Consider the following 26,366-nt stretch of genomic DNA (forward strand, 5'->3'; position numbering starts at 1 on the left):
GGCTTGCTAGTGCATATTTACCTGCTTGCTCACCTTCATTTCATTCCCCATTTTAAAAACTTAAAGGAAGAAAAAAGAAGGGGGATATGGTGTGATTATAATCTCAAAAATAAATTATTTTCATAAAAGATATGTAAATCAGAAAGTTTTATAATTAATGTTCAAATGTGATTATATAAGAGGCATAGATGAGGAAGAATAATATCTGTCCTTCTGTAAGAAAATAATATAAAGCAAAACCATGGTCAGGTACATTAGAGCAGGCATGTAATCCTACAATTCTGGAGGCTGAGCCAGAAGGATTGAGATTCCAAGGCTTTATTTCAATAACACCGAAAAAGGATATATGCAAGCATGTATGTGCCAAAATATGCTCACAATAATAGAATGTTACTTTTTTATGTCTTATTTTCTATACATACCATTAAAGCAACAAGCAACCATGGTAAGAATACACAATAAATGTCCTGAGATAATTTAAATTCCTGTCAAAGATTTTTTTTTTAAATTACTACAAAGGCTATAAAAAAAAAGACAGGTAAAACCTGCATGAACTGATAGTGAGATGGTTAATATTATCAATTTGACAGGATCTAGAATCAATTAGAAGACAAACAATGGGCACTTCTGTGAGCACAGTTTCTGCACTGGGTCAGCTGAGATGTGAAGACCCTTCCAATTTGGAGTAACAACATTCCATAAGCTGAGATTACATAGGAGTGAAAAGTCAGAGTGAAAGCCAGGCATAGTGGCATGTGCCTTCACTCTCAGCACTCAGCAAGTAGAGGCTGAGACAAGTCTATCTCTGTAAGCTGATGGCCAGCGTGGTCTACATAGAGAGCTCAGGCTAGTAAGGGCTTTACTGTAATATCCTATCTCAAAATAAAGAAGAAAAAGAGGAGGAAAAAGATGAGGAAGAGGAAGAGCAGGAGGAAAGAGAGCAAAAATAAGGTGAAGGCTAACACTATATGACCATGGCCTCCTTTACACACAAAACCACACCCTTAATAGCAAAGCAGTAAATGAGTCAGGACCTGACAGCTCTCAGCACCAAACCTCTGCCAAACCTGCCCTGTGGAAAATAAACTGCAAACCTTTTATATTTTAATTATTCCTCAAAAAACAAGGTGGATGGCTTCTGAGGAACAATATTAGAAGTTGTCCTTTAACCTTTACATGTGTCCTGGCATGCACACCTCACATATACATGTCCCCGCACAGGCACACTTAAAAAGACGTAAACTGTTTAGGTCAGAAGAGTCACAAACATCATACAGTATAAACTTACTAATAGTCTTAGAAAGATTTTCTTGATATCCACTACAACAAACTCTAAAAAACCCTCACAGCATTCTCATTTTTTTTCATGTTTTGGCAGAGGCAGAGGGAAACAGACAAACAAAAACAGAGACGACAAAGAAAAGAAATTTTGCATTTGATATTAGGCAAAAGGACAAGCAGCCATAAGAAAGTATAATTTTAAAATAATTTTAAAAAATTCTAAAATAGAAACAGTTCTTATTAAGAAAAATTACTGTGTTACAAATTAGATGAGAAATGTCCTTTCAAATGACAGAATCAGTGCCACTGACTGTTTAAAAGCTTTTGATTTGCAATAAACATGTCCAATTCTAACATACTTACTAAATTCAATAAATTCTGATGCTGAACTAGAGATGAAAATTATGTGAAAGTCTGTCATTCAGGCTTTGTATGTGTTGGATAGGCAAGAAATATGCAATTATCTTAATACAAGAATTTTACTGGAACCAGAAAAAAAATAGCTAATGTAGCAAATTATAAGGCAATTGTACAATACAATATTATTAATGCTTGAAAGATTCCTTACAGAAAAACTTCCAAATGTGAAGACCTGTCCATCCATTAAAAGGACTGCCGTGTGGTTGCTGCCGGCAGTGACTTGTGTGCTAGGGCCTGGCAAGGCTTGAACAAGTGTGGGGCATCCCCTAGGTTTAAAAAAAAAAAAAATAGGTCAATTTCTTACAAGATTCAACTGAAATATAAAACAATGAATAAACAGTAAAATAAGGAATTGAAATGGTCAAGGCACTACTAGGAGCATTCAGTAACCATTTGTTTAGGTGTTATACACTTGCCTCCATGCCAGATACCAGATAAATGGACAATGACTTTAAGTAGATCAACAAAAAGATTCTTGAAATGTACTGCCCTAATTATGAACACATAATTATAACTTTTCATATATTGGTGCTGACTTTAACAGAAAAAATCTGCTAAGACTATGCCCTGGCTTAGCACCTAAGCATGTGGTTCCGCAACAGAAATTCAATCAAGGAATTACATGAAATAATTTTATAATCTCTGTTATAATTTTTAGCAAGATGATATAGTCTTGATGTCAGTGCAATAGTTAAGCACTCAGGACATGCACACTGAGTAGCCAGTATGCAACTACCAGTTCAGTATCTAGAGCTAGACAGCCCAGGATTGTCCTACTCCATTGATGATGAGAGACCAGTATAGATCAACTCATCCAGTGTTTCAGTTTCTCCTTACAATATAGAGAATAGTAGGAAACTGTGTCTGTCCCATGCGATCCCTGGAAATAATCAAGAAGTGTCTGGATCCATGCCTGGCACATAGTAAACACATAGGAAATGTGTTTTAGGAAAATGATAGCCTAGTATCCTTACCTATTTTTATAAACTACGTTATTAGCCATTTTTAGTAACTGTCATCTGTAATTGAAAAAATATTGCAGAAGAAAAACACAAAAAGGAAGCTCTTTTGAGAGCAAATTATACTTCAAAATTATATAAAATTTTCCACTAAAATTCGATAGAATACAACTGAAAATGACTTGGAAAAGAGCAAGACTGTCAACTAGAAATAGAAATCAGAGTAAGTAATGATAAAATTATAAACTAGGAATGATGAGTTATGAAAAGATGGTTATATCTGACAGTTGTACATGACTTTAGTTTTTAGATATTCAGCTGTTACCTTTAACAGAAGAAATGTGCTGACCTTGTATTCAATGGCGTGTCACATCTTAACAGGAATTAAATAAAGCAACTAGATGTAGTAACTGATTTTATAATCTTCAGTCTTGGGAAATGATCAAGTATGGGGAAAGGAAACAACAGGGTAGATGGGAGAAGCATTCACTTCTTTTTAGAAAAAGAAAGAATCTGTGTAGCTTGTTACAGAGCAGGATGAAGAGGTTTTTGCTATTCTGGGTATGAAGAAGAAAAGAAGAAAGAAATCCTGGGAAATGAGAGTGAGAATTCTTGAAAGAGAATTTCAAGACAGCCCAATAATGTGCATGCCAATGCTCTGGAAAGGCAGGGAGCCGCCAGAGCAGGCAGCAGCACGCAAAGCACCACACCAGACATGGAGTTCAAGCATACCAGTAGTAAAAGAAAAAACAAGAAGAACCAACGGCTAAAACAAAAAGGCAGTTGAAGAGCAGGCTTATTCCATTTAAGATATAAGATCTGAGGAAGTGTGAAAGCATTAATATAGATAAACAGTCTTAAGAGGTCAGAAGGGAGAGAGGAAACAGAATTACACAGATTCTAAAAAAAAAATACGTAGGCAGAAGGCTCCAAGGAGTGATGAAAGTAAACCTCTTTCTCACTTATAGCATAAAGAAATGAGTGGGGGACGATGAGAGTGGAAAGCAGAGTTATACGGTTTGTGGGAGGAAGAATTGCCCATCTTACAATTTTATTTTGTTGTGATGTTTATGCAGATCCTGTGCTGGGAAAAAGCCTGGTGAACAGAACAATTCAAAATCAGATCATTTGCTCAGTTGGTGGTTATGGGAACAGATAAATGCCTTGATTAGGATTAAAAGAACTGATTTTTGAGATAAACAAATAGGATTTCTAGGAAGACCATGACTAAGCTTCAGGAGACCTGAAAAAAACTTTACCTTGTAAACAAGCTTTCAGTTTACCTGTAATACACTGCAGAAATTTTGTAATTTTTTTTTCTGACAGGAATGTCTATCAGCAAGCTCTCAAAATGTTTTAAAAAGAATAACAACAAAGTCATTCAAAAGCAGAATTATGCTCACTGTAGAGAGACACAAGCTGAATCTGAAATGATGTCCATCTATATGAATATGGTGATTTAATTTTTTACGGGTCCTTAAACACAGCTATGAAAAATATAGGCAGATTCGTACATTTATGTAGCACACTAGTTAGAGTGAAAAGATGAAATAATTTCTCAACTGTGTAAGAAATAAAGTGAAAAGGAAAAAAGACTAAGAGTAGAGGGCTGTAGGAAACACAGCACTGATCAACTCAAATCCTCTGTATGTATGTGTGTGTATACAAATATGTAATGGAATATATGTATTTATGTATAGTATATAAACTCATAAAGTAGTGAAATATTTTAAAAAATTTAAAAATTGAATTTTAATAAAATATTTCATATATAAATAAAAACAGAGAGAAATATATTTGTAGAACTATATATATATATATATATATATAACTACTTTATGAGTGTCAAGATAAAATTAGTATAAAGAACCATTACACTATACTGCTTATAATTATAAAACTGAGTATTAAAAAACACTGTGAGTTACACTAAATTGTCAATAAATGAAAAACAGTTATTATACATAGGTAGGCAATAAAAGTAGAGTGCAGAAAAGTCATGTCTCAAAATAAATAAATAAACAAAAAAATAAAGTAGAACAAATAAATGAAGCAGGTGTTTTGTTTGTTTGCTGTTTGTTTTCAACTAGAGAGTTCAGTAATATGGATGGGACGATCAGTCAAAGGGTAAGAGATTCTCAATTTTGAGGACAGCAAACTTGGGTAATAAATTATTGCCACTTCAGAGGTATGCATTGTGAATTAATGTCCTCATGAACGCATCAGTTCAAATCAAACAAAAACTAAAGGGAGAGATCCTAGAACTGTTACAGTTTATAGATACTATATACAAAATGCTACCACTGAGTTCTAAGTAAGTGCACTGTCAGATCTGACATCTTTCAAGATATCTCCAAAGGCTAATTGCAGGTCTCTGAAACGTTCTTTGAACTTATCCCCTGATACTCATGGGTTCATTTACTAAATTATTGGAAAAGCAGGCGAAGAACAGAAAATAAAACTTTCACCTGTATATGTGTATGTGTACATTCCATGTCTTTATGTGTTACATAGATTCTGCAACCTTAGACAGGAACTGAAAGCTAAGGCTCAGATACATTACAATCACATCATTTGCAGGAAGTGGTGAGGTAAGGATGCGAACCTTTTCTATACACTTTCAGAAACTAGGATCAAATAGTGTATTTGGGTAGAAAGATAAGAAAAGAAAGATAAAATTCAGAAATATTATCTTATATCCAATGTACCAGAACTATATAGCTCTGAAGATCTGTCTTTAAGTTTACAGCAAATGGTAAATTTGGAATTCAGAAACTTAGAAGCACAATGAACAAAACAAAACAAATTAAAAATTTTTAAATCTTATTAGACCCATTTCAGAAATAAATGAATAAAAGTCTTATAAACCTTTGGACACCCATTTTCCAAAAGCACCAAGAGTGGGATTAGTACAGTGAAAAACAACTGAGTCAATATGATCAGCTTTGACTCTAGCATGGGTTATTGCTTAAAACAGGTTAGAACATTAAAGGCACCAATAGTACTGTTTAGCATTTATTGAATACTTGTGAATAAAAGAGTAACTGTAAAAGAATTTTGTAGCAGTTCTAGTCACTCTTATATCTAGAGCACATAAAATGCCTATCAACTATTCTCATTAAACTACAAAACAAACTACCTCCCATAAGCACTCAACCACACAATCAAAAACCACCAATAAATTTTGGGCATGTTCGCAAAAGCAATAATGCACTATTTCAGTGTACACACACATACATGCACACACACACACAAATACATGCGCACACAAACAAAAAGGTGGAAAAGAAAGGGGTATGAGAAAAAAGATTAAACTATAGAAAAATAAAGTTAGTCAGTACCTGGAATTGACATCCCCATGTCCCAGCTGGCCATGCTGCCCATATCCAAATGTATAGACGTCTCCATTTTCCATCAAAACCACTGAAACCAACAGTTTAATAGTTTTATTATAAGCATTTTATAATTTTATTATTGCAATAATGAAAGCAATATAACTTTCACTGTTAAATGTGTAGTCGTTAAAAATAGTTAATAAAAAATTAGATGAATGTGTGATGGAAAGGCAGCAAAGAATATAGGGAAGGATAACTTACATGACAGGCTCTGAGAAAGTCATGTGGAAACCTATTAAAGTAGAAGTTACCTTATGGTAGAGGGACAATATCACAACTAGACAACACACACAGGCAAAAATAATGATAATAAAAAGAAAAAAAACAACCCAATGCCAGGAATAGGTCATTTCTTTTTTAGCTGTTGTCCATTGTGGTCTCAAAGAGTCCCTCTAAACATCTGAAGCTATTGAAAATTCTTTTAGTTCATCTCTAAAAATTGATGACAAAACCCTACTGCATATTTGCACATACTACATACCTGAACCATAAAAAATGGAAAAGTAAAGCAAGAATGGTTCTTGAGGCTTCACCCACTTGGCTAGCTTTAACAGCGATATATACATATTACCCACAGAGAAAGTAATCATCACTGTTACCTAATTTAGAACCATTTGAGCTACAACAATGACCATCTTGGCAAAATAATCCTCCTGGAACAATAATGGCATGATTTTTTTTGAAGTAACCAACCACTTTTGGATTATATTTAAGACTCACTTCATGAAATAGAAACCACACCTGACACCCTTAACAGGGCCAACCTGTAGCTAGACAGATTATAGATCACAGGGGAGACTCTACTATTATTACTGTGCTAAATGGACATAATTTATTTAGCAAAAATAAATCCAAATGACTTATAGATATACTCATGGATAAGGGCATCTCTCAACTCCCACCAGAGAAGCTTCTTTGTGTAGTAGATGTCAGTTAGCAAAAAGAACCACAACTGGCCAACCAGCAGAGAATAAAAGACTTCAGAGTACTCAACCCTAAATGGGACATCAATACACTACCCTTCCACACAAGGCTAAGTAATCTTCATGGAACAAGGGGTAGAAAGATTGTAAAAGCCAGAGATGATAGATGACTACAAGAAAATAGCATTTTCTAGACACAAAAGGGCAAGTGTATTTAAGGACTTTCAGTAATTGTGACAGTATGACCAAGATCCATACAAGGCTACGACAGACAAAATCTCAACACAGAACGGGGAGGTGGGTATGAAGTCCCATCACAAGCATGTGAGCTTTTGGAATTTGATAGCTAATGTGAGAGGGAAAGGCATTTATTTATTTATTTATTAAGGATGTAAAGCCTGGTAGGTTAACTACACTTCAGGGCAGGTCCCAAAGAGTCTTTGGGCAATACAAACTTGACTTAATGGGTTAAAAAAAGGAAAGAGAGCAAAAAAAGGTTGGGTGGGTATGGAGGTAAGCAGAGATCTGGGAAGAATTGGGGTTGTGGGAGAGTGAATGTGATAAAAATACATTGTATAAAATTCTCAAAAGAGAAAAATATTAATTTAAAAATAGGTAAGAAAGGTGTGGCAGTACACATCTTCAATCCCAGTCTTTGGAAAGCAAAGGCAAAGGGATCTCTGTGAATCTGAGTCTAGCTGTATCTATACAGTAAATTCTAGGCCAGCAAGGAGTACACAATAAGATCTTGTATCAAAAAATAACCAATATAAAAATTAGGCAAGAGTAGCTTGCTTAACTCTATATTTATTAAAAAAATTAATAAAATTTTATTTCTGAAGAGTATTTTATAGATCATTAAAATGCATGCTTCTCATTATATACACTTTAAAACTCTGACAAATACCATTGAATAACATTAGCATTTAGTGATACATGTTGGTTTATCTTCATAATGGGTAAGCACATATAAAATTCTGTTCTCTAATATCTAGAATATTAGAGGCAAGCAGGTAGGTTAGTCTCTAAACGACTATAAACATCAACAAAACAACAGAAACTAAGATTTGTGAATGTCTTATCAAGTTAGAAAACACAGATTCATTTTTAATAATGTAACTTAAGCTATTTAAATGGAAAGCCAATGATTTACTAAAATATATTTTATTTTAACGATATATATATATTTCTACTTTAGCACTAATAAAACATGGGGTAATATTATAAGAGATAGGGGATTTTAGAATTGAATGGCACTTCAGGAATTATTTCATCTCTAATAACTTCTTGAAATGGATTACAAAGTTTATCAGTAGACAAACTAGAAGTCAGATCTGGTGACAAGTACATTATTCTTTCATCATGCTATAGTTTTTAAGAGATTCTGCAATTAAAAAATACTTATCAACTTGAGAGATACGGTGCCTTGACATGCAGGCAACAGCTTATAATTTATCAATTAGAAGCAAGGTATGCACAATTGTAAAAATGAAGTTATACCCCAAAGTTTCAGCTGCTACCTGAATGGTGAAATCCACAGCTGACTTGCACTGCTCGGAGTTCACAGTCAAACCTCACGGAGCCTGGAGGATAGGTTGTGATTTTGCTTGCATCCTTTTCCCCTCTATCTCCACTTCCATCTGAAAATGTTATAATTAATGATTAAACCATTATTCAGATTCATAATAAATTTTAAAATCACTTTACTATAGAAGAAAAAAGAAAAAATGTTAAAAGGAATAAGCAAGAAGACCCTGTCATTGTTAGAAGTGATAGATCAAGAAGCTACCTGCAAAGAAGACAGTTTGAACAAATATATATACGTCTATGCATATACAATATATATGCATAAATGTATATATATATGTGTGTGTATTTCAGTTATAAATACTATTAAACAAAATTAAAAAAATAGGATTTAGGTATGGATAAAACCTACTCAGCTAATTAGCTGTGTAATGAAAATGCACAATTAAATAACAGAAATAAAATTTAAATGTGAAATTTAAATTAGATATGGAAAAATTTAGTTTGCATAAAATAACAACATGCAAAAGAATTTAACAATAATTTCACTTAGTGATACTGTTAGTACTCGCTATTTACAAAATTCTAGTAGACTCACAAATGACAGGTTTCTTATCCAGCTCTCAGAAAGGCTCTGGCCTTTCTGTCTACCAGGACGGCAGAACTCAACAAAACTTAAAAAACTGTATAAAGACCAAAGATTTTTACTGAAGATGCTGTAGTTCAATGGCCTATTCCCATTCATCGCCCTCTCTTTCTTTCCCTCCGTATTCTAGTCTGTGGCTTTCTTCCTGGCCCCACTCACTGTAGCCCACCAAACCTTCTTTCTATCTTTATTCTTTTCCTAATGTTTGCCTCTCCACTTGCTTTAGGCTTCTTTCAACCACTGTTCACGACATATGATTTAGAAATGTGGCTATTCTAACCAGAGCACTCACACTCTAGAATATTAAAACTTGAAGTTGGTAATGTGTTAATCAGACAGACAGCTTGCTTTCTGAAACAAATATGACCTTTATATCAATACTCAAATTCCTTTCACACAGTACAAATGAACATCTGGAAGGAATTTCCACAGGGCACCTGGGCTAAAGCACTCCATTGTAGCATGGGAACAATAAAGAAGTGTATACAACATGCAGACACATATTTTAAATATTAAATATGAGAACATTCAATTATTAAGTTTTCACTTCATTCACTTCGATTTACTTTCATTAATATTTAGTTAACACAAACTTGATCTAAAGTGTAACATTCTTTGTAAGACAATGGCCTTCATCTTAAAACCTTTGAATACTTTCTAACAATCTTTAAATAATTGCTAACACTAGGAAGTAAAACCTCACTAATTCGGGATAGCATACAACGGGTAGGCCCATGTGACTTACTGAAGAAGAATTAATTACAGAATATTTAAGTTAAAGCTCAGTTTTGCTATCTTCAGGCAATACAGATTACAAATTAAATACCACAATGAAGAAAATATGCTCCCCTACATCAGACTTCAAAATAGGTCAACATTGCATTAAAATGTAACATAAACATGAAAGTCCTTTAACATACAAGAATTAACTGCTGGCCCCAGAGGTAGAAGGCACGTTGAAGGAATCCTTCATTTCTTGAGCCCTTGGTTTGAAAAGCTATTGATTTTAGACAGGTTTCCCCTTAAAAGTATGACCCTGAAAATTCAGAGGAAGAAATTACTTTGAATTTTTTATTAAAAAAAATCACAAAACTACACCGGAATTAGTGAGAGGTTTTACTATAACAGGATAAAAAAATAATTCCTCTTTTGCTAAGTTTTCTAATGTGGGTTTGTCTATTAAACCAAAGAAAAAAACAAATTAAAGAAAAAGTCCTAACACTTTCAGTCTAGATCAAATGTATCCCCCATTTAAAGGCTCTCTCTCATCTGGGAAGATGGTGGAATAGATTCATGACCTCAGGAAAAAAAAATAATACTATGTTTTCCAAAGTTTATTTAATCAGACACTAGATGGGAAGAAGTTCTATAACTTCCTCATAACTGGTAAATATATAAAATTATTAAAAGCAAGAGTGATTTAAATTAACATTAGTTATTTTCGCATTTTACCAGACTCAATGAAACACTTTAAATATTAGTCCACTTTGTATGAATGTATTTGTCTACTTAGAAACTTTTACCTTGACTTTAAGCTTTTTCTCCACCCATGAATTAGAGGCTAATATAAATACAAATCCCACAAAAGACTATAGCATCAGAGAAGAGAAAATATTAAAGGCTTAATAATTTAGTAAATGAAATTTATATTAATAAAAGAAAGATTTTATTGGAGAAATTAAAATTCCACTTAGAAACATTTTGTAAAGTGTTCATGTAAACATCCTATATATAAAACCATACCTTAATATTACAGATTGTGAAAGTATTAGTAAAAAAATAAAGATGGCAGAGTTTTAAACACGCACACACACCTGGGATTTGATATAAAAATATAATTTAATCATAATAATTTAGATTTTTTAAAGTTTGGAAAATGTAGTTCAAATCAAGAATCAGCAAGTATACTTGAGCAAGGTCAAATATGTTCAAACTCATTACTACGAGAAGATTAATGAGCAGCTAAAGAACTTCCTCTTCTGCCAGAAAATAATGTAGGTCTGAATAGTCTGTTGGCACGTACATAATTGTCTTTTTTTTAATCGGTGTTCAAATGTATCTAGAATATGATATTAAAACTATGAAATCTTGGCAGATACGTGTTTAAAATGCTGCATTTATCTTCTGTGACATATTTGTGTAAAGATAGAAGAGATAACATCTAAATGATGGATACCATTTACATTTTTACTTCAAGCCATGCATTTTTGAGCTAACCTTGGTCATACAAACCTAAAACGGATCATGGAACACAGTGAGTACTTTGAGAAAAATCATTAAATAAAACACAGAGAGCAGCAGCACCTGCAATATCCTAAGTACTTTATTGTGCTAAACATTATAAAACTTTCAGTGCCACAGTGGCTAAGCAGCGGCTAGACTAGAATCCTAGCTAATGGTGTAACAACTAGACATTGGATCTTTTAAATTAGCTTTCCCACTTATCAAACAGCAACAATGGTGCACACTTCATAATATTCTTTTGAGGATCAAGCAATTTACAGAAAGTATTCAATCAATATTTACTACTATTGATCATTGTTATTTGCTTTAATCAGCAAAACAGTCCAACGACATAGGTATTATTTTCCCATTTATTAAAATTCAAAGGGGTTATGTAACCAGCCCAATGTCACAAATGGTATAACTAATTTAGAATTTGAACATAAATAAGGGTCATGTGTGTTTTTTCTTCTCATCACCAAATCACGGACACCTTAAATCTTTGGATAAAAAAATAAACTATAAATTCTTTACATACTTAATAAAATTGCAGATTTTGTACATTCAAGAGAATTCTAAACCAGAAGCTAATAGTGCAGTTAAAAGAGTTAAGGCTAGCATTCATGGTGGATTTTCATGTGCAAATATAATACATGCATGTCATATTTCTTAAGACAGTCTTTATAGTAATACAGGCTGCAAGTTATTTATGCTTATAAAATAAAGACATGGAAGCTAAAAAGACTAACAAATTTAAGAAGAGCTGTATACTTGGAGTAAATAAAAGATTTAGGATGAAAACTGAACCATAATCAAGGTCATAATAGATCTAATATATTCTATAGAACTCCCAAACAGAAAGAGCAGAAAACATTCCCAGGTGCTTAGCAAAATGTCACACCCAGTCACTCTAAAATAGATTCAAAGACTATTCCTATAATAATTCAGATGTTCATAACTAGATACAACATATCAAAAAACTACTCGGATGTTGAGAAGTAGTTGAAGATAAAGTTAATCTAGGGATTATTTTAGAAATCTAGCTTACGATCCCATTTTCAAACAACCTACATATGTTATGAAGAATTCTAGTCAGCGATTCAGTCTTACACAGCCAAGGTTTTTAATCAAAGTCTGTCATGCTGTGAGTATCTCTGAGCTCTGTGCAGTTGACCAAAACTCTTCAGCCTTCCATCTTAGGAAGCAGTGCTGCTAATAAATCTAGTTTTTAACCCTTAAAAAGCTACAGGGCAGAAAAATAACTCTTATCATCCTACACTTGTAACCGCAACATATTTTATAATTATACTTAGGTCAGAAGAAAACAATTAGCACAGTGAACTTCTAGTGGATAAACTAAAGGCCAACGTATTAAAAAGAAAAAATGTATAAAAGAAAAATATTAAAAGATGGTGAAATGTAATAAGAGCAGTCAATAGAGAGAGAGAGAGGAATAAAAGACGGGACAGTGAATAACAGCCGGCCAATTAATATAGTGAGCAAACAAGAAGTAGTGAATGGTAAATTATTATTTACAGAAATAGGACACTATCTCATAAGTTAACACTACATTCATTCAGGAGTAAAGAGATGAAACAGACTTGCTCTATAAACCAGGAAAATACATAAATGAACAAACAAACCTGGCTCTGCACTGGACACCCGCACCCTTCTCGAAGACTGTTACAGCATTACAAAGAATAATCCAATGGCAAACAAAAATGATTTTTGTTTAAACTTTTGTTTAAAAGTTTCTATAGTTAATAAGTCTATAACATTAGGGGAAGTACTATTTAAATCTGTAACACCAGTCTACATTTAATACTATACTCAAAACAATTTTTAAAAGGGGTGATTTATCAGTAAGATACTTTTTAATCTGTCTCATGAAATAGGGATATATTATTATTCTACTTTAGGGAAAATCTTAAAATCCTAGTAATACACCTATTGAGAAAAGAAATTAAGAAAATCTGCACTAAAAGAGGAGGATGATTCCACAGATTCTGGCAAATAGAAAATAAATTTACACAATTTAAAATCTATTCTACAGATTTATGTATACATGAATTGTTTGATTACCCAGTAAATAAAGCAAACATAAATCCTATATTAACAAGTGATATTACATTTAAAACACTTAAGTTTGAACTCTTTGTTTTGTTTGCTTTGTTTTGTTTTTGCTTTGAGTAGCAAACTGACAATCTGAGAAGGGCAAGTAATAAAGCTGGCACGACCAGTCACTTTTAAAAGTAAGTTTTTTAAAATTTATATTTATATGGTGTTTATGTTTATATTATATGATGTTCTTACTGCAGTATGCCTGCATACCAGAAGAGGGCACCAGATCTCATACTAGATGGCTGTGAGCCACCATGGGGTTGTTGGGTGATGAACTCAGCAATTCTAGAAGAGTAGCCAGTGTTCTTAACCTTTGAGCCATCTCTCTAGCCCATGAAAGTAATTTTTAAAAGATGGGTTAAAGTCTTTTGGCCAAAGGAAAAAAGTAAGATATACACAGTTAGATTAACCTGTCTATACAGAATATACTTTTAAAATTTCCAACTATCTTCAGTCCAACCTTAGATATTTTAGGAAACATCAGATATAAACTGGACTAGCCAATGAAGATATCTGTTTCCCATGCTTGAATTCAAGATACAATTTATATAAAAAATAAAATTTTTTCTTCACTAATTATTTCCTGATATTAGCTTAGCTACAATTAGTAGTTCAAAACAAGTTATCAGCACATCTTGTGATTATTTTTCCTTAATCCAGAACTCTGATTATGAAATAAACAATGTCGAAGGAGACTCTCAAGTCTCTCTCTCTTTGGTTAGAACTCTGACCTCTCTTGAAAACTACAACATTTATATATTTTTATCTTCTACTCATTTCTCTTCCTATATGGCGCTCAGATAGCAAGAGGATTTATTTCTATATTCCAGGACACTGTTAGCATTAAAATAGTAGGAAAAATACATTGGCAGTATTAACATATTTTACATATTGTATTTAATAATTTCGTTAATGCTAAAGCATTATTAACAGCATTGAGAAGGACTAAAATACTATACTATGATCATCAAAAATCCAAGGATAAAGGATAAAGAGAAAGGAATGATACTTTTTACCTTTTTAAATTAGGACACTGGGAAAAATGAGAGACACACTGTGAACACACTCCCAGCAATAGAGAGAGAAGCACACATCCACGCAGACAGCACCACTCTCAGCGTGTTCTTTCTCCTCAGGCTATCCACCCACAGAAGCAAAGCAACAGAGTCAGTTTGTGCATTTTCCCAGAGACAAAATCCCAATGAGTGGAAGAGGCTGGGAGAGCATCCCACCTAGGTGATAAGGAAGACCAAATACCTTTGTGCTTGTCCCGTTTATGCTTTAGCTGAGCAGGATGGGATCTGAGTCTGGCTAGAGCCTGTTCTCGGTGGTTCATAAAAATAGGACCAGCAAATACAAGGGGGCCTGAGGAGAAACATTTTGTATGTGCATAGAAAAGCTCACAAAATGAAAACACTATAATGAACAAAAATAATTAAAGCAAACACTCATGAGAAAATTATTTTTAACTGTTTTGGACTCTTTACTTTTTTCCAATTTCCCAACCCATGACCTATTCACCATCTAAGACATTACTGTCTCAAGTATAGTTTATAAAGTAAAAAATCCAATCTTATATTTTTAAAGGAACTGGGCATTTCCTAACAGTCTCAAACAGATAATCTAGATGTTCTACTAAAATAATCTTAAAAGTATTTTTCAATAACATATATTAAAGATTAGTAAACATATACTGAATAAAAACAATTTTATTTCCTTTTGAAATAACAGAACACAACTAATTTTTAAGTTAATCAGTAAGATATTCCAGATAATTCCAGATCTTTATCAGCTTTTCTATAAAACCAAAGTGAAATTGTTACTGACATTTCTACATGTTGTAAAAGCATTATCAAACTAGATGTTGAGAAGCAAACCCTAAACACTTATGAGTGAGCACATACATAAATAAATATCTATGTGTGGAAACAAGGATAACCTAGATTGAGTCTCATATAGACAGTAGATAGGACTATCTACTTCAATTAACATTTTATGAACATTAGTTAACATTCATTAAGCCATTTATTTCTAAGGCATCATAATATAAAACATAATCATACACATTTGTTACTTCCCTTATTTAGTTCTTAAGGAAAATATCTACAGTCAAAATATCTTTAAAAGATCATTTTTTTCCTGTGAACATTTAGCTTGAAAAGAAAAAGTAATTTGGATTACACTTTAAGAATAAAAGTAGAACAATCAACAAAGTCTTCAAAATTTACTCTAAGTTTCAGAGTTAACCCATGAGCATTTGAAAAGATAATTATGAAGATATATAAATGCTGAAAATTTTTCATGACTCTCTACTGCTCTTGAATTTAATTAATTTAGCTAATAATCGAAAAATTGAAACTACAGTCATAATAAATTTTACATTTTAATATATGGTATTCTTTAGCAAACATAAAACAAGTGAATAAAGAAACACTTAGATCATGTTCCTATATTCAACAAAAAGATGAGTAGCACCAATACTTGGAAAAGGCAAGAAAAATATTTTAAGTGATTAATTATAATACAAACATGAAAATTTAATGTTAGAAGAATTAAGTATTATTTCCTTATAATTATTTCCTTATATACTATAAATTTATATAAACTGAGCTCTATTTCTAAAAGAAGCAAAGTAAGCAAAGTTCTTTCAATAAGAACAGAATGTCTTTTTTACTCATTATGTATTGACTATGAGGTGAATTATTAAAGAAATTAGCATTCATTACTCTTAATTAATTTCCATTTATAAAAAAGAATATTGAAGGAACCACAACTTATCATAATATAGTAAGTTATATTACCCCTTTTTGACTTTGGCGTCAGATATTTTTACATAGAAAAATACAGATATTAATTTATTAATTAGTCTCTCACAAGATTCAATCTTTTAGGAATCTTCTGATGTATAAACACAGACAGTACATTGGCTAGAAACCTAAAGCTATAAAACAGCATTGTATCTTATATACTGAAATAGTTTTTCAGGTACAGAACTCGATCATTCACTTATTCACAAAATTTTGGCTACTGCGTAAGTAGTAGATATTAGCTACCACAGATATAATTATAAAAACATGGTGCCACAATAGGAACACAGAAATGAAAACAACTGTATGGCATTATATAACAAGTGCAAAAAAAAAACCACATTTGTGTGTCATTTATGATGAAAAGACCTATGTTCAATTTAATTGACTCAGGTTTTTAAAAAATATGGAGTTAACTAGAGAAATGGAAAGGAAGATATTGCAGTTAATAGATTTAGAATAACTTGAGAAGGTTAAGCAATATTATTCAGTCATGGAAAAACCCCTGAAACCAATGTACAAAATAGATTATAGAGTCATGGGAAATTATTTTGTGAGCCTGGCATGATGGTACTCCTCTATAATCCCAGCACTTGGGAGGATCTTGACTTCCAATTCAACCTGATCTACGTAGTGTGACCCAGGCTCAAAACAAACATGCAATGTTAATAGAATAAACCTCCATTCTGCAGGTAATCAGAGTTCCAGAATTGTTTTCAGTCATCCAACAAAGATATTCCGATTTGGGCTCCAAATGAGGTAACAACTAGTAAATAAGACAAGAATACAGTCTAGCATGGGCTGGGTCACACATGACCTACTGAGAAGTTATGAACAGTGTATATTAAAAAGAAAGACACCAAAGGGACAGTGAGGAAAAACAATGTTGGAAAAGTATGAATTGAGAGAATACTAGAAACACCACCTAAACACATTTAATAAAATAAATGAAGTACTACAAAGGTTCACTGAAGAATAAAGGGGGGGGGGATGCTAGAAATAGGAATACAAACAGATCCAAGCCTGCAGGAGAAAGAGTGAGAACTGAACATGAGGACAGTCAAGATTCTTTTGATTTTAAATAAAGAAGTGCTACTAATCAGAACACTGACTAATAACTAGTTTGGATAACAGTGAATACTGGCTTGCAAAGGGACAATAACGGGTGGCTAACAACTGAACATGACTTTTTGCGGCAGCACTGAAAAGAAGAGTTGGTCTAAACTAAGACGGAAACAGTAGGGTTCTCAAAAGTTAAAAAAAAAGCTACTAAGGTATTAAAAAGTCTGAATGAGTACAACTTACTGGTTTATTTCAGTAGGAAGACAGTGACTAAAACAAGCCTGAAATACTACAAAATTTGATATATGTATAAAGTATATTTATTTGGGGCCCATTCATAGGCAGGTAAAAAGAATGTAGAATCAATGGAAGAGGAGCGGACAGCCAGAACTCTCTGGCTAGGCAGTTCAGTTAAAAAGGCAAATTCTAGATATAAGGAAGAGACCCTTAATGGTGGTGAGTTTAAGATGAAGGTGGAGAGTTACTGAGAAAGACATCCCAACAACCACCTAGGGTCTCCACAAATGCCTACATGGATACATGTTCCTGCCCACACACACATGCACAGACACACATACTCTCCCTCCCTGTTCCTATTCCTGTCTATCTCTTTCTCTTTCTTTTCTTTTCCTTCCTTCCTTTCTTTCTTCCTTCCTTCCTTTCTTTCTTTTGACTCAGAAACTGTACTTCTTCCAATTTATCCTTGGCAAATTCTTTAAAAATTATAAAAAATTTGAGCACAAAGGCGATTATTAAAATTGTATCTCATTAATTGAGGCAAAAATCTAAAAATCAACCCATACAAAAATTACATTTAAATACCATGGTATCCCTTCAATGGAAGAGATTTCAAATAGTAAACTGAAACTTATGAAGCATTTTTATGAAAGAAACTGTTGATGCTGTTCTAAATTAATAATTAATTAAAAATAAAAATAAAATGTTGCAGATGTATATATAACAATAGGCCACTTCCCTAAATATATAATAGGTCACTTCCCTAAATATATATATATGCCCATATGTTTTAAATGCATAGATATCTCCATAAATTGTATCTCAATTAAGAGAAATATGGAAACATCTAAAATAGACAATTAACATTATTAGCATAATGGGAACACTGTAGAACAAAGAAAATGACCTATCAAAATATTAAAAAGTTTATAACAATAAGCAAATCTATAAAACAATATTCAGCATATAAACAGAAATATATAAAAGCTGATTAGAATATGACAATGAAGTAAGTAAAATTTGTTACTAAATCAAAGAATAGGACCTAAATTCTTGTATTGTTTCAATTATTTTATATGCAGTAAAGAGTTTTAAAAAATTAGAAAACATTATTAAAAACAGATGCAAATATGTACTGCAGGAGAAAATAATCTAAAATAACTATAAGCAAAAATATATATATAATTTTAAAGAAATAATACCAAAATTTTGTTTATAGCTTTGCATGAATTTTTTTTAACTGATATACAGAGTTTTTTTAACTGACACTTTCTAAATTGTCCATATATTTTAGTTTTAAAAGACTTTTATGTGGCATAGAAATTTGAAGTAATACTGTATTTCATTCATTAAATCAATCAAATAACACTTTTAGAGTCCTAGCAATAGAAATATCAATGTGGCTACTTTAGAATTATAGGCTGCAAAAAAAATATTTTTATATTCTAATTTGTGACTAAACAAATTTTTACATATCAAAATGGAATCTGTGTTATTCTAGAGAAGCAGTGGGGAATTTTTCTTCATCAGAATCAATGTTTTACTATTAGAATCAAAATGTTGTAAGAAAAACAACTACGTCAAAGCTAGAGCAGGAAAGAAAATGGACTACTCCCACCATGATTCAGCAGCCACCCACCGCTGAGCACATGCGCTGCATTTCCATGCAGGTCACCACTAACAGGTAGGCAGGCACAGTGGCTGCTCACTGAAGGTGAGGAACTGAGGTTCAGGGAGGCTAAGTTCCTAAGGTTTATCCTTACAGAATATAGCTAGGCTATCACTGTAATTGTCATCCAGCTGAGACGCCTCTGGAGTGACAGCACTAGCGAACAGCTTGTGTCATATAAACAGTAGTGAAATTGCACCAATAAACCTTAATAGGTTAATTAATAGGCTTTGATCCAGAGCTAAGGGCTGAAATGTTGATCAACCTTGAAACAACTAAAACAGACTGAAAATATGATGAAAAAAACAAGTGAGTGATATAACCAAACTCTCACCATACACACATGGGTGTATACGTTCCTCACTAATGAACAAGTAAGAGTGGGAGATGGAATGTTAAAACTCTATCATCACTGTTCTTATATAGGAAAAGACAGACAAGCAGTCTTCTCCAGTACTGAACACTGACCACTCACCCAGCAGTGACTCACACAGAGAACAATCATGGGAAAAACTCTGAACCACACTGGCCTAAAATATTGGCTTACCAGTGTGGCATCACCAGAACCCTCAAAAATCTTGCTAAAGAGCATTTTGTTAGGCCCTAATATCCAAGTTCCAGACTCAGCAGGACAGGTAGGGGCTGAGAACTGCTACTTGTGGAAAGTGCCCATGTAATGATGCTCCATTTGAGACACACAGAAATAAGTAAAAGTTCTACTTTGGATAAAATCTATAAAATCACTGAGATTTGTAGGTCAATTCATATGACCCAATCTAACAGATCAAAGAATAAAAAAATGCATACTAAGGAGATAATAACCTTAAACAAAAATACTAATAAAAGAAATATAAAACAGAATGTTTCCAAAACATTTATAAAATGTAAATAAGAATAGTATATGCATTAATCTCATCAAAATATTTTAAAACCCATAACTTTATATGCATGAAGCCAAATTGGCAAATACTCAGTGAAACAGTCAACACTGATTCTAAGTTCCTATAACAATAATCCCTACACTCCAAAAATTTCTTAGATTTTTCAGGTACACTATTTTATTATTTATTGTATTTCATAAAGAATAAGAAAAAATAGACAATGACGGTAATAGCTACTGTGAGTTGATTAAAAACATGTAAAAGCAGTAATAAGCTTATTTCTGCACCAAATATCCTGTACTTTCTATGAAGTATTCAATATATGCGATGTCAATATATTTTCCTGATTAAGAATTTGCTTAACACAACAATAAAAGTACATACTTTTAAGATTTGTCGTAATTGTAGAAAAAAACAATTCTGTGGGAGAACAATTTTAGTAACATAATATTAATTTCTGCCTACTGGATACATATAAAAATCTCATTTATATACAACAAGTATTAAATATATTTTCAGGCCAAGAAAATGTCCTGAACAATAAGGAAATAATAAGAGCAATACACCTGTTTTTGCAGATAAGACTTTTAACTCATGTTTTTTTGTTTATTTGTTTGTTTGTTTTTTTGTAAAATGAAAAGTCTGGATTAAACTAAGTTTTGGCCCATGGTCAAATATAGATGAGTAAAACATTGATCTTTATATTTGTCATTCTCATTACTAATGGTATTTATATTTTTGCAATGGCACAAATTATTTTTTGAACCGTTTAACTGCAGACAGGCTTGGAATTTGTAGCAATCCTCTTGTCTTAACACTGGAGTACTAAGATTATAGGCATGAGCCATCATGCTGTTACATGGCACATGTTTTACTGTGGGGTGATTAGCATACTACTGAATAAATGGATTTTTACTAGCATAATTATAGATGTCACAAATATGTTCCTGTAACTTTCACGTGGTACTGGAATGTTACAAACTTGGTTGACTTCTTACAAAATGAGGGTATTCTGTAAACATTTCAATGGTCTCAGAGAGGGTATGAAAGCTTCCCTGAACCTCTTCTATGTCGCTACATCTTACCTCTTCCGTCCTCTAATCTGTGCCTTCTAATGACACGCTGCCGTTTTTCTTCTTGCCGTAACTGAAGATGTTCTTCAATATTAACCCCAGGTACAGGGACAGCTAGATAATTGGTCAAGATAATAAAAGAGCACATGTTATATAGCATAAGCATATAATAGTGTTATACCTATGCAAAATTCAGTAGAGTAAAAGCTTGCAAAAAACAACTTGAAACTCAATTCTTTATTTTAAGAATTCTTTTCATAAAAAGAAAACAAAAAGAGTATCCCGCATGGCTATTTTAATTATCAAAAGTAATACGGTAATCACGGTAATTAGCCATTACCATGGTTTTAACGTGATAGAAAATATTTAAACTATAATAATTGTGGTTGAGGGCAAGATAGTCAACATAATAAATAAATTACCTAAAAGGAGGTCTAACGGTATCATTTCTTTCACTGCATCAAGAATCCCTCTTTGTCTCGCCTCCTGACCATCCAACTCTCTTGCACAAGCCTTGCAACATCCACACACAGCACAGCCAGATTCTCCTGAACCACAACCACAGATCCTATGTAGAAGCAAACAAACAAAAACAGGCTTAGCTGAAATTATTCTAATCCTTTAACAGTATTTTCTATAACCACCTTTCCAATGATTATAAAGGAAAATAGGAATTTTTCAAAAACTAATGCAAGACTGTGTTATGATTCTAATGAGTACAACTAATATATTTTTACATAAAATCCAAACAGATGCTACTTCTGTCCAGGTACCTATTACTGTGCATTCTTCTACAAGGTTTCTCAGTAAGTAGCAACAGTTTTAGCACTAACTGGCAAGCAAACACAAGTTAACTCTATTTTCAGAGAAGTTAAGAGGGGTGCTGTCAGCCTTCAGCAATCAGTCAGCTTATTGGCATCACATTTGTCTCTTCCTCTTCATTCTTGGCATACTATCATGTCCCATTTTTCTCTTTTCACTAAAACTACTTAATTCGCTGCTGCTTCTTTGTCACTTTCATACAAATTGAAAACCATATAATGTGCTTACTACAAAATAAAGACAAAATTATTCCCTAAAGTTGGCTAGGATAACAGTGAAGAACTAATATCTTGGAAACACTCTTCACAGATGCAGAAATCATAGTTTTACTGGTTTACTAGTTGGTCTTTTAAAACTTTTAATAGCCCTGTCACATTCATAGTAACACAGATTTGTAAAAGTACAAGAGCAAGATTCGTGTGGCAGTAGTTCCAATGAACTGTTAATGTATCCAACAAAACTGGGAGATTTGAAGAACAGGCATCGATAACAATTTGGAAGATCACGTACTTTACAGTAATGAGTATAAGATTCCCTATTGATTTTTCAACTGAAATTATTTTTAAAGTATCATTTATAACACTGGTTTTTGAATTTCTCTAGTTTGAAGAACAGATTTCTTACTCATTCTGAATTACATTGATATTTAACTAAAGACATTAAAATGAATAAAGAAAGTAAAACACTCTACAGATCCAAAGCCTTCACAAGAATTTGGGCAAAAATACCCAACTAAATACTAGAAAACCAAACTAAACACTGTACTTCGATGATAATATACCATGAGAGTGGGATTCCGGGATGTAATCTTGGAAAATCACAGAATATACCACACTAACAGTATCAAAGGGGAAAAATGCATACTTTCTTAATCTATGCAAAAAACATTTAACAAAACTCAACATAATTTTATTATTTAAGAAATTCAACAAACTAAAATGGCATAAAACTACTTCAACACCTTCAAAGCCGCATATGAAAACATACAATGAACATTACACTCAATGAGAGATGGAAAGCTTTTCCTTTCAGACTGGAAACGGAGCAAGGACTCCCATTTGATTAATTCTATTCAACATAACATAGCAGAGCTCTGCCTAAGCAACAAATGGTATTGGAAGACTAGATACCCACATATGACACAATACTATTAGGTCTTTATCCTACATAAAAAGTAGGTATGTACACTCTGAGATAACTTTGAAAAACAACAAAAAACAAAAACGAAAGAAAAGGGGGAATATGCTTGTTCTCTTCAGTAAAAAATCTTGTCTTACCCTCCAGGAACCCTGTCAGGACGGCCGCTGCTAACACAGCTGGCTCCGTAGCCCGTGCAATCTCCACACACTGTGCATACCATGCACTGCTCCAGCTTCCACTTATGCATGCCTGGAGGGCACATCATGGACTTCTCATCTTTTTCATCTAGTTCTTCCTCCAGGTCTTCATCCATTGCTGTTGCCATATTTTCAACTCCAAACCCTGTTTGACAAATCAGTTTACTATTTTATGTAGATTATTTCTATGTCTAAAAACAAGTATTTCCCACCTTAAGAACATACACGAAACCTGATATAATCAAAGTTACTATTTACTTACTTTATCTTCTTCCTCATCAAACTTATTCATTTATCTCTTATGTTAGCATACAGCCTAAGGCATAGACAGTCAAGGTACCTATGTCTAATCAAGAAATCAGCTTAGGACTACAGGTGGCTAATTCATTAAAAGGATAGGCTCACATAGCCAAGCAAGTATCCTTGTGGTATGGTAGAACATTCTTTGGACTCATGCCCAGGCATAGAATAAATGGGTCTGTAGACAGATTTGATTTATAATAATCTAAGAAACTGCAACATTGATTTCTAATGTGGCTGTACATGTTTGCACTCCCACCTGCAGTGGAGGAGTGTCCCCCTTGCTCCACATTCTTGCCAGCACAAGCTGTCACTTGTGTTTTTGACCTTAGCCATTCTGACACGTGTAAAATGGATTCTCGGGGTCATTTTGATTTGCATTTCCCTGATAGCTAAGAATGTTGACCATTTCTTTAAGTTCTCAGCTATTTGAGATTTCACTTTAGGTAGAATACATGATTAAACAAAGGGGATAATATTTGTTGATAACCTAATGCCAAAAAATAGTTAAAACTGAAGATAACCATTTCAAAATTCTGCTTTCTATAAATAATTTAGTCATCAAAATGTTAAATCAAAGAAGTACTACTACTATTTATGTAGATTTTTAAAATATTAAACAGGTAGGAACATCACTTGCTCAAAAACTAAAAATATTATTTTATTTTTGCAACAATAGACTCTTATCAATAGTTATTATAAAATAAAAATGTAGGGGTTTTTAAATTTATAAGAATCAAAGAGTCATTCATTTAAAAGTGTTTTTAATTGTTATGTATGTGAGGTTTGCCTGCATGTATAAACATGTACCAGGGTATCAAGACTCCTGGAACAGAGTTACAGATGGCGTGAGTCACCCCACGACCGGGAAGACAGCACCTGGGTCCTCTGGAAGAGCAGCAGGTGCTCTGCACTGCTGAGCCATCCCTAATGCCTGAGTCATCATTTTACAAAGAGTAAGATTCTTCACTATGTTCCAAAAACCTAATGAAAAGACATATAATTCTTAATATCTAAAAATTAAACTCCTACCTTTCCCTCCTTGGTTCATAGCACCGGTGTCTCGTCCACATTGTCCTTTATTATTTACACCAAATGTCCAAACCTCTCCATTCTTCATTAAAACACAAGTGTGAGCTTTGCCCATTGCTACCTGAGTTACAAAATGGCCTTTCAAATCAGACACCAAACCTAGAAAAAAAAAGATACAAAATTAACAAAAACAACAAAAATCATTCTGTACCTAGAAGAACAACTTCAATGCAGAAGTTGTTCTCTTGGGAAAAATAATTCACCACAAGGAAAACAGATGACTGAAGTACTGGTAGAAAATCATCAAAAGCATTACGTGTAGTTGGGACAAATATTTCCAGATAACTTCTCCTGCCTGCATGTTCCTAGTGCCAATATCTTTGAACAGTACTCAGAAGAGCCAGTCCCTCTCAAATATCTACTACAGGTGCAAGGAAGTCATGAACCTTTACCTGTTTAGACTTGCCTCAGGAAAAGAAAATAGTAAAACACTTATAATAGTATAATGAATCAGTGTTGTTTTTATAAAACCTGTAAGATTTTATAAAACAGTAATAGATTTATTGTAAAAGCAACATGTTAATTTGCATTCAAGTGTATATGTGTGTCTATGACACACATGGGTAGTTGGAAGACAACTTATAGGAGATGGTTCTCTTCTGTCATTGCCTGAGTCCTGAGGACTGACTAGGTCGTTAAGCTTAGCAGCAACTGCCTTTTCATGTTGAGTTATCATCAGCCTTCAAAAGAATGTTTTTGAAGTCCTAATTCTTTCTTTCACAATCCACCCCAGTAATTCCTCAACTTCCCTCATGTTACTTTCAGTATGCTTTTTATATCCATTCGCTACCCTTATTACTTATTTGCAATAATTTTAAAATTACAAAAGCATCCTTAGCCTTATTTAAAAAGTAATAATAGTAACAACTAAAGCTAAGCAAAAACATTTCCAAAACTTAACGTAATTATTTAAGTTGTAAAAATTCCTAATTTCAGTATGTAGTATACTTGAAAAAATATGTATAATACGTATTTCATAGAACAAAGTTCAGTACTAATACCAGATGATTATACACTGAGCTCTTGTATGTTCTAGGTTTTGTGCAGAACATTTCTTAAATGTTCTTATATACTTACAAAAATAAACTATGAAGTGGGTACTATCTTTGTCCTCTTTTTAAGAGAGGGGGAGCAAAAGGAAAACTGAAAGTTAAGTAAAGGTTATCCAAGTAAAAACAGCTAGTAATAAATCTGACTGTCTACAGTCTTTGTACAACATCCACAAGTCTACCATGAATAACTCTCTCTGTGTCTGCAAAAAGGCAGGGAGCTCTCATCTGGTCCATCCAAACACTTACACGTAAACGATCAGTTTCTATCAGTATTTTAGCATGCAACAGTTACACCGAGCATTATTTTAAAAACACTAATGTGCTACCCCAAAAGTCTCATTCATTTTAGCAATTTCAGCCCACTGAGAATCTGAATGTTACCACATTAAGTCAGCACTTCTATTACCTATAGGAGCGGTTCCAGCTAATAATTAACTGCTATAAATTTTCCACATGTTTGACTTCTCCATCCTTGCTTGGGACAATCACTTAACTTTCCAGTCATAAACTTCATCTATTCTGGCTTCCTTTTTACAGCA

The 26,366-nt window shown here is 33.1% G+C and overlaps 1 protein-coding gene across 15 annotated transcripts in view; it reads right to left on the reverse strand.

The window, feature by feature from the left end:
• Mycbp2 (MYC binding protein 2) overlaps positions 1–26,366 on the reverse strand; it is a 226,498-nt gene that overhangs the window by 135,178 nt on the left and 64,954 nt on the right. For 14 of the 15 annotated variants that reach the window (XM_087912290.1, XM_087912289.1, XM_087912287.1 and 11 more), the window contains 8 exons: positions 24,716–24,874; positions 23,324–23,528; positions 21,647–21,792; positions 21,237–21,338; positions 14,753–14,860; positions 8,499–8,618; positions 6,002–6,083; positions 1,850–1,967 (listed from right to left, as the gene is read on the reverse strand). In XM_087912290.1, coding sequence (XP_087768416.1) covers positions 1,850–1,967; positions 6,002–6,083; positions 8,499–8,618; positions 14,753–14,860; positions 21,237–21,338; positions 21,647–21,792; positions 23,324–23,528; positions 24,716–24,874 — 1,040 coding nt within the window. The remainder of the gene's footprint in view (positions 1–1,849; positions 1,968–6,001; positions 6,084–8,498; positions 8,619–14,752; positions 14,861–21,236; positions 21,339–21,646; positions 21,793–23,323; positions 23,529–24,715; positions 24,875–26,366) is intronic. The other variant, XM_087912283.1, reaches the window with a different exon arrangement.

The sequence above is a fragment of the Myodes glareolus genome, chromosome 12 (assembly GCF_982192425.1).
Source record: "Myodes glareolus chromosome 12, mMyoGla1.1, whole genome shotgun sequence".
Taxonomy (NCBI): domain Eukaryota; kingdom Metazoa; phylum Chordata; class Mammalia; order Rodentia; family Cricetidae; genus Myodes; species Myodes glareolus.